This window comes from Hypanus sabinus, chromosome 8 (genome assembly GCF_030144855.1).
Source record: "Hypanus sabinus isolate sHypSab1 chromosome 8, sHypSab1.hap1, whole genome shotgun sequence".
Classification (NCBI taxonomy): domain Eukaryota; kingdom Metazoa; phylum Chordata; class Chondrichthyes; order Myliobatiformes; family Dasyatidae; genus Hypanus; species Hypanus sabinus.
In genome coordinates this window covers 130,140,245-130,155,442 of record NC_082713.1, presented here as the reverse complement: position 1 = coordinate 130,155,442, position 15,198 = coordinate 130,140,245, and the positions used below count along the sequence as shown (strand labels likewise).

At 42.0% G+C, this 15,198-nt stretch overlaps 1 protein-coding gene across 8 annotated transcripts in view; it reads right to left on the bottom strand.

The window, feature by feature from the left end:
* Positions 1–15,198, bottom strand: part of nrcama (neuronal cell adhesion molecule a) — a 430,696-nt gene that overhangs the window by 26,292 nt on the left and 389,206 nt on the right. Inside the window, exons 27-28 of one of the 8 annotated variants that reach the window (XM_059977838.1) lie at positions 8,383–8,499; positions 5,240–5,398 (exon numbers count right to left, since the gene is read on the bottom strand). The exons of the other annotated variants lie outside the window; for them this stretch is intronic. Of the exons in view, the coding sequence (XP_059833821.1) occupies positions 5,240–5,398; positions 8,383–8,499 (276 nt within the window). The remainder of the gene's footprint in view (positions 1–5,239; positions 5,399–8,382; positions 8,500–15,198) is intronic. 8 annotated transcript variants of the gene reach the window in all.

Sequence of the window (15,198 nt, the reverse complement as noted above, 5' to 3'; positions counted from 1 at the left end):
GTACATCTTTGGACTGTGGGAGGAAACCAGAGCATCTGGAGGAAACCCACACGCACACAGGAAGGAGGTACAAACTCCTCACAGAGGACGCCGGAATTGATTTTTGAACCCCGATGCCCCAAGCTGTAACAGCATAGCGCTACCCACTAAGCTACTGCGGAGCCCACAGTTTATAACTGAAGCAAGCTGGCTGTTCTTGCCAGAAATTGGAGTGTCAGGGTGCAGAAATGACTGTAGTCGCTATTACTAAGGAGAAAGTATTTGGGAAGCTGAAAGGACTGAAGGTAGATAAGTCACCTGGACCAGATGAATTACCCCTATGTTTCTGATAGAGGTGGCTAAAGAGATGGTGGAGACATTAGTCGTGATCGTTCAAGAATTTCTAGATTCAGGAATGTTTCTGAAGGACTGGAAAATTACAAATTTCACTACACTCTTTTTAAGTAGGGAGAAAGACAAAATGTAGGAAATTATAGGCCTGTTAGCCTGACTTCAGTAATTGGCAAGATATTAGAATCCACTATTAAGGATGATGCTTCAGGGTATTTGGAGCCATATGATAGAACATGCATGGTTTCCTGACAAATCTGCTGGAATTCTTTGAGGAAACAGCAGGCAGGGTAGACAAAAAAGTGTCAGCGGTTGTTGCTACTTGGATTTTCAGAAGGCCTTTGATAAGGTGCCACAAATGAGGCTAATAAGCATGATAAGATCATATAGTATTACAGGAAAGATACTAGAATGGATAGAAGATTGGCTGGCTGGCAGGAGGCAAAGTCAGGGAATGAAGGGGGCCTCTTCTGATTGGCTACTTGTGACTATAGTGTTCCACCGGTGTCAGTGTTGTGACAGCTTCTTTTCACGTTATATGTCATATGATGGAATTAAAGGCTTTCCCCACTATTGAATAGCTGTGAGCACTCTGTACATTGCAGGATGTCCTAAGTAGTTGCTCCTGTTAGAACCGCAGGAAGAGAACAAAATAGAGAAATGCAGAAGTAAAAGATGCGGCCTGTGGAGAATGTAAAATTTGCTAGTCCTGTGAAAATGCTGTTATCAATTCAGCCATCATAAAACTCCTTCTCCCAATGGCAGTAAGGCACTGATTCAATAGGATTAGCCTTTATCTATAACCCAAAACTTTAATATCCATGTAATATACCAAATAAGGTAGATGAACTTAAAGCCCAACTAGAAAGTGGTAGGCATAATGTTGAGAGCATCACAGAATGATGGTGAAAGAATATCACATCTGGGAGCTAAACATCTAAGGTTACACATCGTATCAAAAGGACAGACAGTTAGGCAGAGGTGCTAAAGTGGTTCTATTGGTAAAAAATAAAATTAAATCTTTAGAAAGAAATGACAAAGGATCAGAAGATGTCAAATTTTTGTGGGTAGAGTTAAAATAACTTTATGGTAAAAATACCCTGATGGGAGTTACATTCTACTTCCAAATATATCTGCTGTTGTAATCAGTAGCCCATGTCCTTGTACAATTACAAAGGGAGGTAGAAAATACATGTAAAAAAAAGGGCAATGGTCATGGAGGATTTCAAAATGCAAGGAGACTGGGAAAATTACGTTAGTGATGGATCCCAAGAGACAAAATTCGTAGAATGCTTATGGTCTTTAGAGCAGCTAGTGGTCAAGATAAAAGGGAATTGTGGATATGCTGCTGTGCAATACAACAGATTTGATTAGTGACCTTAAGCTCAATGAACCCTTATAATGCAGCAATCAGAATATAATAGAATTCACCCTGAAGTTTGAAAGAGAGAAGCTAAAATCAGTTATACCTGTATCACAGTTGTTTAACTACAAAGAACGAGAGAAGAGCTGGCCAAATTTGATTGGAAGAGGACACTATCAGAGATGATAGCAGAACAGCATTGGTTGGAGTTTCTGGGAGCAATTTGGAAGACACAAGATCTGTTAATCCCGAAGAGGAAGCATTTTAAAGGGTGGAAGAGACAACTATACCTGACAAGGGAAGTCAAAGACAACATAAAAGCAAAATAGAACACAATATAGCAAAAATGTGTGGGAAGCTGGAGGATTGGGAAGCTTCTAAAAACCAACAAAAAGCAATATGGAGAAAACAGATGAAAGCAAGCAAGCCAATAAAATAAAAAGATACCAGAAGATTTTCAGATATACAAGGCGTAAAAGAGGGGCAAGAGTAGATATTGCACCATCAAAAAATGACACTGGAGAGGTAGTAATGGGGAACAAAGAATGACAGATGAACTGAACAAGTGTTTTGTGTCAATCTTCACTGTGGTTCCTCCTGGATTGTATGTCCTGGGGCCTATTCAGCCTTTGGGAGGATAATATTGAGCCAACAACACAAACAATGCAAAGAAGTCCAAGAGAATTTCCTACCCAACAGGAGTGACTGTTGAAGAAGATAACCAGTTTCCTAATCAATTAACAAGAGCAATAAAACTTTTCTGGTGAAGGCTTCTAGCAGTCACAAAAGTGTGTCTATTTAATTCTCTGGATTTGGTGAAGCACAACCAGCTTATTGCTTTTATGCCATGCTTGCTACCAAGACCTCAAAACTGCAAAGGGTCTAGTTTGACAGATGTTAAGTACCTGGAATCATATTGATCACACTAAAAAAAATAGCATTCTGGATAAACATGTGCCTCATTACATCAACCCAGCGCATACTTAGAGAAGAAGAGAAAAGTAAAATTTAACCAGGAGATTCTGGAATATGGAGAAGCAACCAACAATATAGCAAAGCTTTTGCCAGAAACAAGATAAGCGCTGTGCAAACAGTTAGCTACATTGCATTGTTTTTTCATAGAGTGATTTTACTTCTGCTATTGTTTTCATAAATTTCACAAAATGAATCTTTGCAAGAGATACAGTTTCATTGAATATTCAACAATAACATCAACCAGTTTTGCCTCGTCTTGCATTCTCATTGGTTTCATTCACATCCCACTGCATTAAAATCAGGTCCTTGCTGATCTTCTGTTGGAGGTAGGAGAAGGGGTCCTCTCCAAACTAAATAAAATGCTCTTGAATTATATGTCACAAGCAAATTCATTCTGATTACCAGAACCTTAAAACAGCAAATGACGAAGCAACAGCCAAGAATTGAATGCAAACAGACGGAATGAAGATTCTCAACCAAATAAGGAGCACATCAGCAGCAAAGCATCTTGCAAAGTTCCAGAAGTGAACTGGACTTCAGTGTACAATCTGTTTGCTTTTTGGTGAAAAATACTCAACAAATGGGCTAGACAAAAGCACACAGAGGTACACCTCACCTGAGTCTCAATGCAAGAAGCATTATCCACAAATGCATATATAAAGGAATGGAATACATAAAAGTCCCAGCAGATCTCTCACCCAAGGCACAAGTATCCATGGAGTTACTGTCATGAGGTACTCTACTTCTCCTGGATTTGTGTCAGTTCTTGATGTTTGATGCAAAGCTCTTTCATCATTTCTCTGGCCAAAACTAATACTCACATTTGTGAGCATGTCAAATCCTTAACTTCCAACCACACCTCAGAATTTGGGTGTTAAATCATTAGATGAGTCAGGGACCACAATGTTGCTTCAAACATAAGGCACCAAAACTGATAATAGACAGCACATGGACTACAAAATAAATTGAAAAGTACAGCAGACTTTAGAAACTGAAATAAAAACAGAAAATGGCTGGGAACACACAGCAGAGCAGGCAGCATCCAAAGACAGAGAAACAGACAACCTTATCAGGCAGTAATAACTCAGTTTCTCTTGCCACAGAAGCTGCCTGACCTGCTGAGCAATTGCAGCATTTTCTGCTGGCACAGCACATGGACCAAGCAGACAGGGAAAGGGTTAAAGATACAGCATCCCTTTTCTCTGTCTTGACAATTGTTTCTGTAGCTTTCTAGATATGCTGCTCTTCAGCAAAGTTTCTATATCATTTGTTGCTTCCTGGATTGGGTAGCAGGAACTGCTTCTGCCCCACAGCTCCAACAACCCGAGTTCAATCCCGACCTCTGGCATTTGATTTTCACCCTGTAAACACGTGCTTCTTCCAGGTTCCCCCACATCCCGATAATGTGCAGATTGGTAGGTTAATTGGCTACTATAAGATGGTTTCAAGTGTGAAGGGGAATGATAGACCCGGGAGACGTTGATGAGACTGGAGCGAATCGACTAGAGGAAAGAAACACAGTGTGGAATAAACTCAACGGGCTAATTTTCCTTATTCTACATTATATGGAAATACAAAATATCAATTGTGTGACTGCAAAACCAGAAACTGCAGCTGTGTTCCACAATTCAGCCTCCACCCTTCTCTCAATAGCAGTCCTATCTGACCCAGCTCATACTGGTGTGATCCACTCCTCATAAACTTGAAACTCAAGTCACTGCTAGATAACTGATACACAGCCTTCACTTAGTTAATAAAATCAGATAAGAATGACCACATTTACGCAGATAATGCCATAAATTAACCACATGCACATATACATGATCACTATAAAGATGAGGAACCAATTTTAGAAACAGTTATAACCCTCTGTATGTATGCCTATGACAATAAACTAGAAACCTCATATCAATGCCATGTAATACACATACACTGACAAATTTTATGGAAGAAACACCTTTGAAATAACTCTCACTGTTAATCAGATATATTTTAAGTACTTTCATGAGCAGCACAAAGGTGCAGTTATTAGACCTGCTGCCTCTCTGCTCCAGTGACCTTGCAAGCTTACTATGTGGAGTTTGACTACTCTCCCTGTGAGTACATAGGCTTCCTCTGGATGCCACCCACATCCCACTGATGGGTGTAAAATAGGAGGTTTATTGGCTCCTGTAAATTGCTCCTTGTGTGAGGGTGAGTGATAAGGTCTAGGAGGGGGAGGAAGTTGAGGGTAATGTGCAGAGAAACGTGTGTGCTTGATGTTTGGCAGACGTTTAGAAGGCTGAAGAATGCTTCCATGTATTACAATTCTGTGATCATAAATAATTAAGAAAAGGTTCAATTTTTAAATTACTCAAACATTTTAAAAAGAATTCAGAGAAGTAAGCGAAGCAGTACACCACTCGAAAACACAGTGAAAAACCAACGATAATGGGCTTGGCCACTGGATTTTCATTAGCAGCCTTCAGACATTTGTTCCTTGCTCCCCGAGCAGCCGCTCAGTCAGAGATTTGTCCGGGGAAAGAGAGCAGGAGGGAGGCTGAAGTCGACTGTGCCTGGACTCCACCTCACCTGGTGGACGGGTCATAAACTGCTTGTCCTTACTCCGCAACTGGCCAGCGTGGTTTTCGGCAACCACTTGCACGCTGTAAACTGTCCCCGGCAACAAGCCCTTTAGTGCAAAGGTGGTCTGCGAGGCATTTATCTGCATTCTGTCCCAAGGCTCTTTACCTGAAAAGTGTACGGAGACAAGAACTGACATAACAGTGGGGTGTATCTAGGCATCTCATCACTATGTGCTGTGACGTGGGCATGCTTCACATGCATGCAATCAGAACAGTGCACCAGAACACAAACGGAGAAAAGCTGCATGTGGAACCAGTGTTAGATGGCTGAGAGTTAACGGTTCAGTTCCACCTAATGCCCTACTAACATTTTTACTAATCATATAAGATGCTGGTGAGCTTGTACTTGGACTGTTGGTCTCACTTTTGGAAACCTGGCTACAGGAAAAATGCCTGTAAACTGAAAAGAGTGTTGAAAAAAATTACAAGGGTAGTGCCAGGATGAGGGCCTGAGTGATAGGGAGAGGTTGGGCAGGCTAGGATTTTAATCCTTGGAGCATTGGAGGCTGAAAAGTGATCTTATGGAGGTATATAAAATCCTGAGGGGCACAGGTAGGGTGAATGCACTCTAAGTCTCATTCCCAGGATTGGGGAATCAAGAACTAGAAAGCATAGTAGCACTCTGATGTACAACAGCAGCAGCACCAAGCTAAAGCTGCAGTTGTGAGCCCGTATTTCCTAGGCATTATAGCAGTGCTAGGGAGTTAGCAATCCTTGTTCTGTAAAAGGCCAATGTGATTGGTGGTAACAACCCCAGATGAATCTTATTGCTAAAATCCAACTCAAGGCCGGGCTGATGGGAAACCTTTCAGAGGAGGCTAGTATCGAGTTGAAAATCTGAAGGAGTTGTGACGTGTTGTGTGATTCACATTACATCAGGAGGGATTTGTTGCTCCTTACTCGAGCAAATCTTAAAGGGCTAGTTCAAATACACAGCACAGCTAACTCTTCCTGCCCGGTGTACAATTCCATCACTTAAAATGTCAAACACGCAGTGCCGTGTGGATCTCTTCCTGGTGGCTCCAGATGGATTGGTCGGTAGGTTAGCTCGCTACTGTAAACTGCCCCGTGTAGACGGTTGGCAGGAGAATCCAAGGGGGAGAAGCTGATGGGAATGCGAAAGGAAAGGTGGAATACCAGTGGTGGGTGGAAGGGTGTGTTTCTGTGTCATATGACTCTATGATTCTATTTGCCTTCCGTATGCCAGTGAACTATCTCACTGAAATCTTCAATCTGGGAAGGTGATAGGATACAATACCGTTCTTTCATAGTTAAAGCAGTACTTGGCCTTTAATCAACAATGGGAAATGGAGACCTTGTGTCTTATAATGTGATCTTAAGCACCAAACTTGTAAGTGAATCGATTTCCACAACAAATGCATACTATGAACTCCCTGCAACTAGAATGGGAGAAATCAGTCACGAGCAAAAAGGAGTATTTACTATATAACATGCACTATTCAATAAGCAGTAGCAGCAGACAGAAGCAGTGGAGATGGGCGAAGTTTACACATTCCACCTAGCAGCAAGCTATCAGTCCACCGATGCCAGCCCACAGTTACTGAACAGACCAGCTCGCAACCACAATTGTTTCATCCCAAACCAAAGTGCCAGTAAACTGATACTGTAGCTGATTCAGACATTGAACCAGCAGAAGAGCCCATGGTCCCATCATGCTACACCTACAGTGCTCATTGCTGCCATGTGGCTGTCAGTGTCAGCATTAGCTTCGGCTCCAACCATCTCTAAGAACGTGATGACGGACTGCCCTCTTGAACTACTATAGTCTTGTGTTGGGCGTGATCCTAGGATGCTGCTAATGAGGCCATGCTAGAATTGTAGAACCAGCAGCAATGAAGCTATTGTATCCTTTCAAATCATGAGTGGGACTTGGGGGAGATTCTTCTCTTGGCTCTCTGTGGGTGCGGCATGTTGATGAGGGGTGAGTGAAGAGCTGAGTGAGCTGTTGACCAATGGCTGTCCTTGAGCTTCTTGTAGATGGTGGAATGGCTTAGTGAGTCAGAAGTGGAATCAGTCACCAGGACATTCAGCCAAGGGCTCTTCGAGCTGCATTTTATGTAGCTAACCTTGCTTTGGTTCTAGTCAGTGCCTAACCCTGGGGGGGGGGGGGGGGGTGGTGCTGGTAGACTCAATGATGGTAATGCAGGATGGAGCCATTGCCTGTCACTCTGTTGCTTGTACAGTACTTGTCACTTAACACAGTCCATGTCTCGCTGCTTCAGTACCTGAGTGGCTGTGAATGGAATTATATCAGTGTGAAATCAGTGAACATCCCACTTCTGACACAAAGAAAGGCAGGTCATTGCTGAAGTACTCAAGACACTTAGGCTCACGTCACCGTCCTTAGGAACTCCTGCAGTAATATCACGGAGCTGCATTAATTAGGTCCCTTCTGACTTAATAAGTCATCTCTAACCAAATATAATATCATCAAATATTTGGTGAGTGACAGTGGTCATTCCTCACACAAAGGGTTAGGATAGCACTACCAATTATTTCCAAGGGTCCTTGATGTTATAGTTGATCAGAAGTGACCTTATTGCCAAGGACACTTACATGTACTGAACCTTTGTGAGGAGAGGGTACAACTCAATGTCTGATCTGTTTCTTGTGCATCATGTTATGTAATGGACAATCGAAAAGTAATGAGTACCTCTGCATTTTGTCAGTGTCAGGTGAGCCGTGAAAGTGAGACTAAATATATAAACTTCCTGACAAGCCACTCTCATTATGGGTTTTGTAGGACTCCATATTATTAACTTGGAGATGCTTTTGGCAGAAATCATGTTGTAACAAAATGTGGGGAAACCAAACTCATAAAATGATGTCAATTTCAGATATGTTTGCACTGATGGGATCAGGAGCTCTCATGTCTCATGTCATCAAAATAGACCTGTGACTTTTTTGGGATGATGTATCATTTACTGGCATTGAGACACTGCTTTCTGTAGTAACACAAAAACCAGCTGGGTGAAACAAACAAAAAAAAAACAAATTTCCTTTTCAGAGTACAATGGAACTTTCTAAATTAAAGAGAAGCACACAGAATCCAATCAATGGAGTTCTTACTGTTAGCTATCTTATATTCAACATAAAATTGTACATCCATTCGGTCAAACTCCCAACTGATATTTGCTTGGGTTGAAGATGAGGTAATGTTCGTAATTACTGGACGGAGGATCATGACTAAGTAGGTAACAGAAGAGAGAGAGAGTCATGTGAAAATATTAATAGCAAGAGCATTGAAAAAGATATATCAGTAATGATGAGACCAAGGGCTTCAATTTCCTCTTTGGTAGGTCACTGGGTAAAATTTCTTCATCCCTGCAGTTAAACAATTCAGCTTAAACTAATGTTGCTTATTTAAAGCTCTCTACACTGCATTTCAATGAAAGAACAAGCTACACCAAGAAACAAAGCACAATAATATTGCTGTTCAAATAATCTCAGAAAGAACTTCACACAACAGAGCTATAAGGTTCCAGTGCCCACACTTCCAAAGCAGAGGGAATTCAAACCCTGGAAATCATGCAGCATGCGTTGATTTTTTCTGCAATGACCTTGGGAGCTCGAGGCTTTAAAGCTTTTAAATTACACTTGACTTAAGAGAAAGTCTGTTGAATTCATGCTTGTGGTCGTCCTTCTTCAGTCCAACCTTACACTTGTGGTTTTGTTGGTCCACAGAATAAATTCCTGATGCACTGATTTGCTCCTGCTCGTCTATTCTGAATGTGTGTGTACATGCATACCAATTACACAGACACACAAACACACACCTGCCTGTCATAACATCAAAAGCTCACTGTAATCTGTGCATCTAGGAACAGAATATGCTACCCACTTATCTTACCTTCGATTCTCCACCATTTCCAGCCTGTGGCCTGTTTTTTGCCAACGTGCACTGGATGCTGGGGAAGACTGCACCACTGGGGATTCAGGGGATGTGGGAATGGGAAGGCCATGCTGTTTTAATTCTTCTGTTCCCTGGGAACTAACCCATCCAACTGGATTGGTCAGGTGGCCTTGGCCATGGAGATTGTGCACAGGAAATGCAATGAGAGGGAAGAGGTCAGGGTGGTGCAGTCTGTACAGCTGCTGTTTCACCATGCTAGAGACCTGGGCTCAATCCTGGTGTTGGGTGCTGTGTGTGCGCGTGTAATTTGAATGTTCTCCCTGTTACCTCCTGAAGATGTGGGCTAATGTGTTAATCAGCTGCTGTAACTTGTCCCCAGTGTGAAGGTGAGTGGTGGAATCTGGAGACTTGGAGAGACTGAGGGGAGAACATGAAATGGAATTGATGTAAATGAGTGGTTGATGAGTTGGACAGATTCATTGGGATGAATGACCCAATTCCAAGCTATATTCTGTTACGAGGAAAGGCAGGGCTGACGAGGAAGGGGTTGGGGTAGCTAAAACTCTCAATGGGAAGAAGCCTTAAGCTTCATTTGCTTTTCCCAAGGAGCAGGCCTTCCTGTTGACCCAGCAACAGCTCTAGAAAATGTATTTGCATTCTCGAGTCAACAGTCCCCAATTCTCTGTCACTTAAGCCTAAGAAAACCAACCAGCAATGGTTACATTGAAATCAGGTTCCCACTCAACCCATTCTCTCATAGTCCCCAGCTTCTCAGAGATAACACTGCAAGGAATACATAGCTGAAAAAGGGTGAGTTGGGAACTCTTTCCAAATTCTTTTACGGTTCAAACCCAATCGATCCTTCCCAGTTCTGTGGGTTAATATTAAGGCCATTGTGCTTTGGACTGTATCATATCACGTCAAACCAGTTGTCCTTGAAACAGACGACATGTAATGTTAGGCCCCACTCACCCTCAATCCTCGCTGGCAAGACCCAGTATTTTCCTGCCTTAATTTACTTGCTCTCTTTTCAAATCAACACCTTGCACCTTTCAATTCTTAATTTTTAAAAACTATTTTAACATGGCACCTTAATTCTGCTTTTGAAAACTAAAAAAATTCTAGCTTCCTCTTAAAGATCTCGCCCACTGTTTCCCAACAGCCCCTTTGTTTTCTGTACACTTACCTCAAGCTCATACATATTTCTGTCCCTCATACACTTTGAAGCCTTTGATTCAAAGCAGATGTGGGATTTGCTTCAGCAACTGCATTTAGTAACAAGTTCTACATCGTGACTGAACAAATTTCTTCCAAACCACACGCTATTATTTATTGTAAACCATCTTATATTTCCAGCCAGGAACCAGCGGGGACCATGGGTAACAGCATTCAGAGCAAGTTGCTGGGATTTGGAAAATGTTGCATTTGATAACAGTGTCAGAGTTAATTTGTGAAAGGATTGTGGTACAAATGAGAATGGAGTAAAAGTGGAAAAGGTGAAGATATAGGACTAACTAGAGAACTCAGCCAGAGAGGTTCCAGAGGCATGATGGTCAAATTGATCTTTCTGTGCTATTTCTTTGATCCTTTCTCAGTTGGAGAGATTCATTCAGTCCTTAAGTACACCCCCTTACCAGGGCAGCTGTCAGATTCTTGAGCTCTTAATTCCACCTCTTCTGTTATTGTCACTTTAATCTTTCTTTGTGCACTACTTCAGATTGGGCGACTATACACTTGCCCTCATTGCTGTATTTATTATTATGGTGAACAGTTTACTCTGTGAGCCTCATGCAAGCAAAGAATTTCACTGCAGCCTAGTGTACGTGAAAATAAACTCACGAGAAGGTAAATGTGAATGACAAATTTAGGCAAACTTTATACATCCTTAACATTTGGCTTTGAACAATAGCCAGGAGTTAGATAATGCAAATTTATATATGTCCAGTGATACAAAACTAAACAATATCGATGTTATAGTTACAAGAAAGACAATACCCTTCATTGTTTTATCAACTGGAATTATTATATCTGTTTTCAGTAATGGAGATGTTGAAGATACTCCTGCAGTGGCAGAGAAAGGAAGAAAGACAAAAGGTAAGAAAGAGAGAAAGGATGGTACAACATTGTAATATAATAGTTCAGAAATTTAGAGGGAAAGAAATTGCGAACAACTGTTAAACATTTACAAATGGAGAGGATTGCATCACCCTAAAGAAATACAGAGTCTATACATCACCCTATCATCTTCAGTAAATATAGGCCTGCTAATTCTGCTTGAAGTCTTCCTGGAAGCCAGATCTAGGGCCTCCAACGGTGCTGCCCAGTCAAACAAACATTATGATAAAATAATTCAGAGAAAACAAAATTAACTCAGTTTGTTGACATCCCCTTAAATTATATTCTGTTTACCATGTAGTGGAAGTAATATTTAACTTCTTTGGACACAAGGACAATTATGAAGAATTAGCAAATTTTCACCTACTAGGCCCCAGGTTTTATAGGTGGCACCTTGGGAAGGTGTTAAGCTGAGGCTGCACACAATTCAATGGAGAATGATGAAAAGAAATATGACCAAGCTTATCACTTTGGTCTCACAGTAGCAAGTTAGCTTTCTTAACAAGGAACTACAGAAAGGGAATAAAGAATGTTACCCAGTTAAAGAATGACTTATCAAAGAAAAATCAAACCAATAACAAAACTATTACTACTAGCATTTGATCCCATTAAAATCTACTTTATGTAACTGACCGCCCATGCACATTTGAGGATTGTGGCATCTTTGTCGAAAGTAACTGTAGTGAATTAATATACCGCGCAAACACGCAAGTTCGGAAGAATGCCGTCAGCCGAGAACTGTCTGCATCTTCATGTCAGCTCCTTTGAATGCAATCCATGAAATTATTTATTTACACAACATAGAAGAAGCCCTTCCGGGCCAACAAGCCGCACCTCCCAGCAACCCACCTATTTAACCCTCGCCTAATCACAGGACAATTTACCATGACCAATGAACCTACCAACTGGTACACCTTAGCAATGTGGGAGCAAACTGAAGCACCCAGAAGAAACTCACCTGCTCACAGAAAGGATGGACAAACCTCTTATAGGCAGCATCGAAAATGAACTCTGACACTCCAGCTGTAATAGGGTTGCACTAAACTCTACGTTACAGTAGTGCTCTATTGTTGCTCACACTTGCTGAGTACGAACAGTTGTCCAAATACGATGCATAACTGAAGAGTCATCAGCTTCAATCTTTGCTGCCCAAATTTGTTTACCACAACCAAAAGTAAATCAAAGGTCAAACACACAGCAAACTCAGTAAACCATGCAGGTTACCTTTGCCCTCTCTGGGCGTAATTTGGTGAGTCACTTTCAATAGTCAAAGAGAGAGAAAAAGAGCAGAAAAAATGAAAACAGAAACTGTACAGTAAGGAGCAGTCAATAAAACACAAGTTAACTGTTATAAAAAAAACATGTTGACAGTGATTATATATCCAAAATATCCGACAAAAAATGAGAGCTTAGTTTTAGTTTGGGACAGTGAGTGTGGTTGAAATTTGCCCACTTGGCATTTGCTTTTGTGAACTGAAGATCACAGGGGCCAAGCAAGACAAATATTCTCCCTACCCCAACCTACACGTTGAAACTCTTCTTCATTCAGGAAAATTTCCACTTCTTAAAGAGCCTTGCTTCCTCCCCACACTGGATTTTCAGCGAGAGGGCACAGGCTGTGTTCACACACAGTTGTTTCAATGGTACAATAAACATGCTTAGAGTCAGAACAGTGAATGCAATCACTGCCTGTTCCTCCATCAGTATGTGGTGCCTTGTCCCAATCACCCACTGGATCCCAGATTACTGGCTTCTCATTTCTTGATGTCTCCAGCGATCCTCTTGACTGCACGGTCCCTGGCAAAGCAACGGGAAGCTACGGCTGCATCAGTTTGGCTCAGCAGTTGGGCGACTCAGTTCCTATCAGTGAGATATTTCTGGTGATTTCATTAGGACATGAACATTACTGGGGATGCACTAGGTATTTGGAACCGTTTAATTCTCATTGTTTCCCACCCATTTGTCTCATACCCAAACTGTAAGCATTGCTAGCCTACTGGTACACTTCTGACCCTTAATGCAACACTCTTGATTAAAAACTCTGAAAGGATAATGTGGCCTTTGGAAACTATTCTACACTTTAGTTCAGTGTTACTGTAAATAACAGCCAAATGGAGCATGTCACAAAAAAATGTACTCTTAATTCAACATCCCTTTTCCTGCTACTTCAGCCATTTTAATGGGGTCCCACCACCAGCACAACTTCCCTTCCCCTCTCTGCTTTCCCCAGGGATCATTCTTTCTGCAAATCCCTTGCTCATTTTTCCTTCCCCACCAATGCCTCTCCAGGCACATACCCTGCAGCTACCCAAGTGTTACACCTGCGCTGACACTTCCTTCCTCACCAGCACTCAGGGGCCGAAACAATCATTCCAGGTGAGGCCGATTATTGCATCTGGTGCTCCCAGTGTATCCTCCTTTACATCAATGAGACCCAACGCAGATCGGGGTGGGGGGGATGGGGTTGCTTTGTCAAGCACCTTTGCTCTGTCCACGTCAAAGGACAGCCAAGATCTCCTCGAGGCCAGCCATTTTAATTCTACTTCCCATTCCCATACCAATAACCAAATTGAAGTAGACACAGATTAGAGGAACAGCATCTCGTATTTTCCCTTGGTAGTCTCCAATATGATGGCATAAGCATCTATTTCTCTAACTTCTGATAACCACTTCCCTCTGCTCCCCCGCTTTGTTTTCCCTTATCTCTCTGGTCACATCACCCCTTCTCTTTCCTCTAACACACCTTCTTGATCTACAATCACCCTTACATTCTGCCCCCATTTTCCCTCATCACCTCCTTCCCTGTAATCCAAGATCCATTGTCCTCTCCTATCAGATTCTATTTTCTTCAGACCTTTGTCATTTCCACCTATCATCTTCCAGCTTCTTACATCATTCTGCTCTCCCCCTCTCCATACCAACTTTTCCCCTCACCTGAATCCACCCGTTTCCCACCAGCTCTTGCTCCGTCCACTCCCCCTACCCTTCTATTCTGGTTTCTCCCTCCTCCTTTGACCAAAAAAAGTCAATTTTCATAGATACTGGATAACCTGCTGGGTTCCACCAGTATTTTGTGTGCCACACTTAATATGAATATCTGGAGGGTTTTTAGCATAGTAATGCATGGAACCAAACCACAAACTTTAAACCTTGCACTAGTCATAAGTTGCCTGTGAAGATGGGGGACACCTCCCTCCACATTGCCAGGGAGAGAGAGAACTTGTGGGTTGTCAAATTTTGGATGAAATGCGAAGCCTTTGGGATAACTTTGGTCCGTGTCTTTGCTATCGCTTAGCACACGCTTGGGCTCGCGTTTGTTTTTGCCGGTGGGGGGGGGGGATTGTTTTTCACTGCCACTTACGCGTGGGAAGGGGGAGCTGGGGGGACTTTGGGGTTCTCACGTTTGATTGTCGTACATTCTCTGGGGCACTTCTCTGTTTTTGTGGATGTTTGCGAAGATAAAGCATTTCAGGATGTATATTGTATACATTTCCCTGACATTAAATTTGACCTTTAAACCTTTGAAAGGAAAACATCTGTCAGTTAGTTTTCAATAGACAGATTCAATATATGTTTAGAAAATTAAAGACTGTATTATATTTTAAAAGTTGGTATAATTGACTTCCTTTTCCAATGATCCCACTTCCGCAACATGTGGTAAATTTTGACATTTTGATTTGCTGCAACATGTGAATCTTTAAACCAAGGTTTCCCAACCTTTTTTATGCCATGGACCCCTGCCACTAACCGAGGGGTCCGTGGACCCCAGGTTGGGAATCCCTGCTTTAAACTTTTATCTTTTCCCCTGTGACGTCTATTTCACAATACCTGTGCCCGTTACTCATGGCTGGAGGGTTTGTGACTGGTAGCTGGAATCTCAGGTGAACACAGAGTAAACCAACAGTATTACCAGGCTA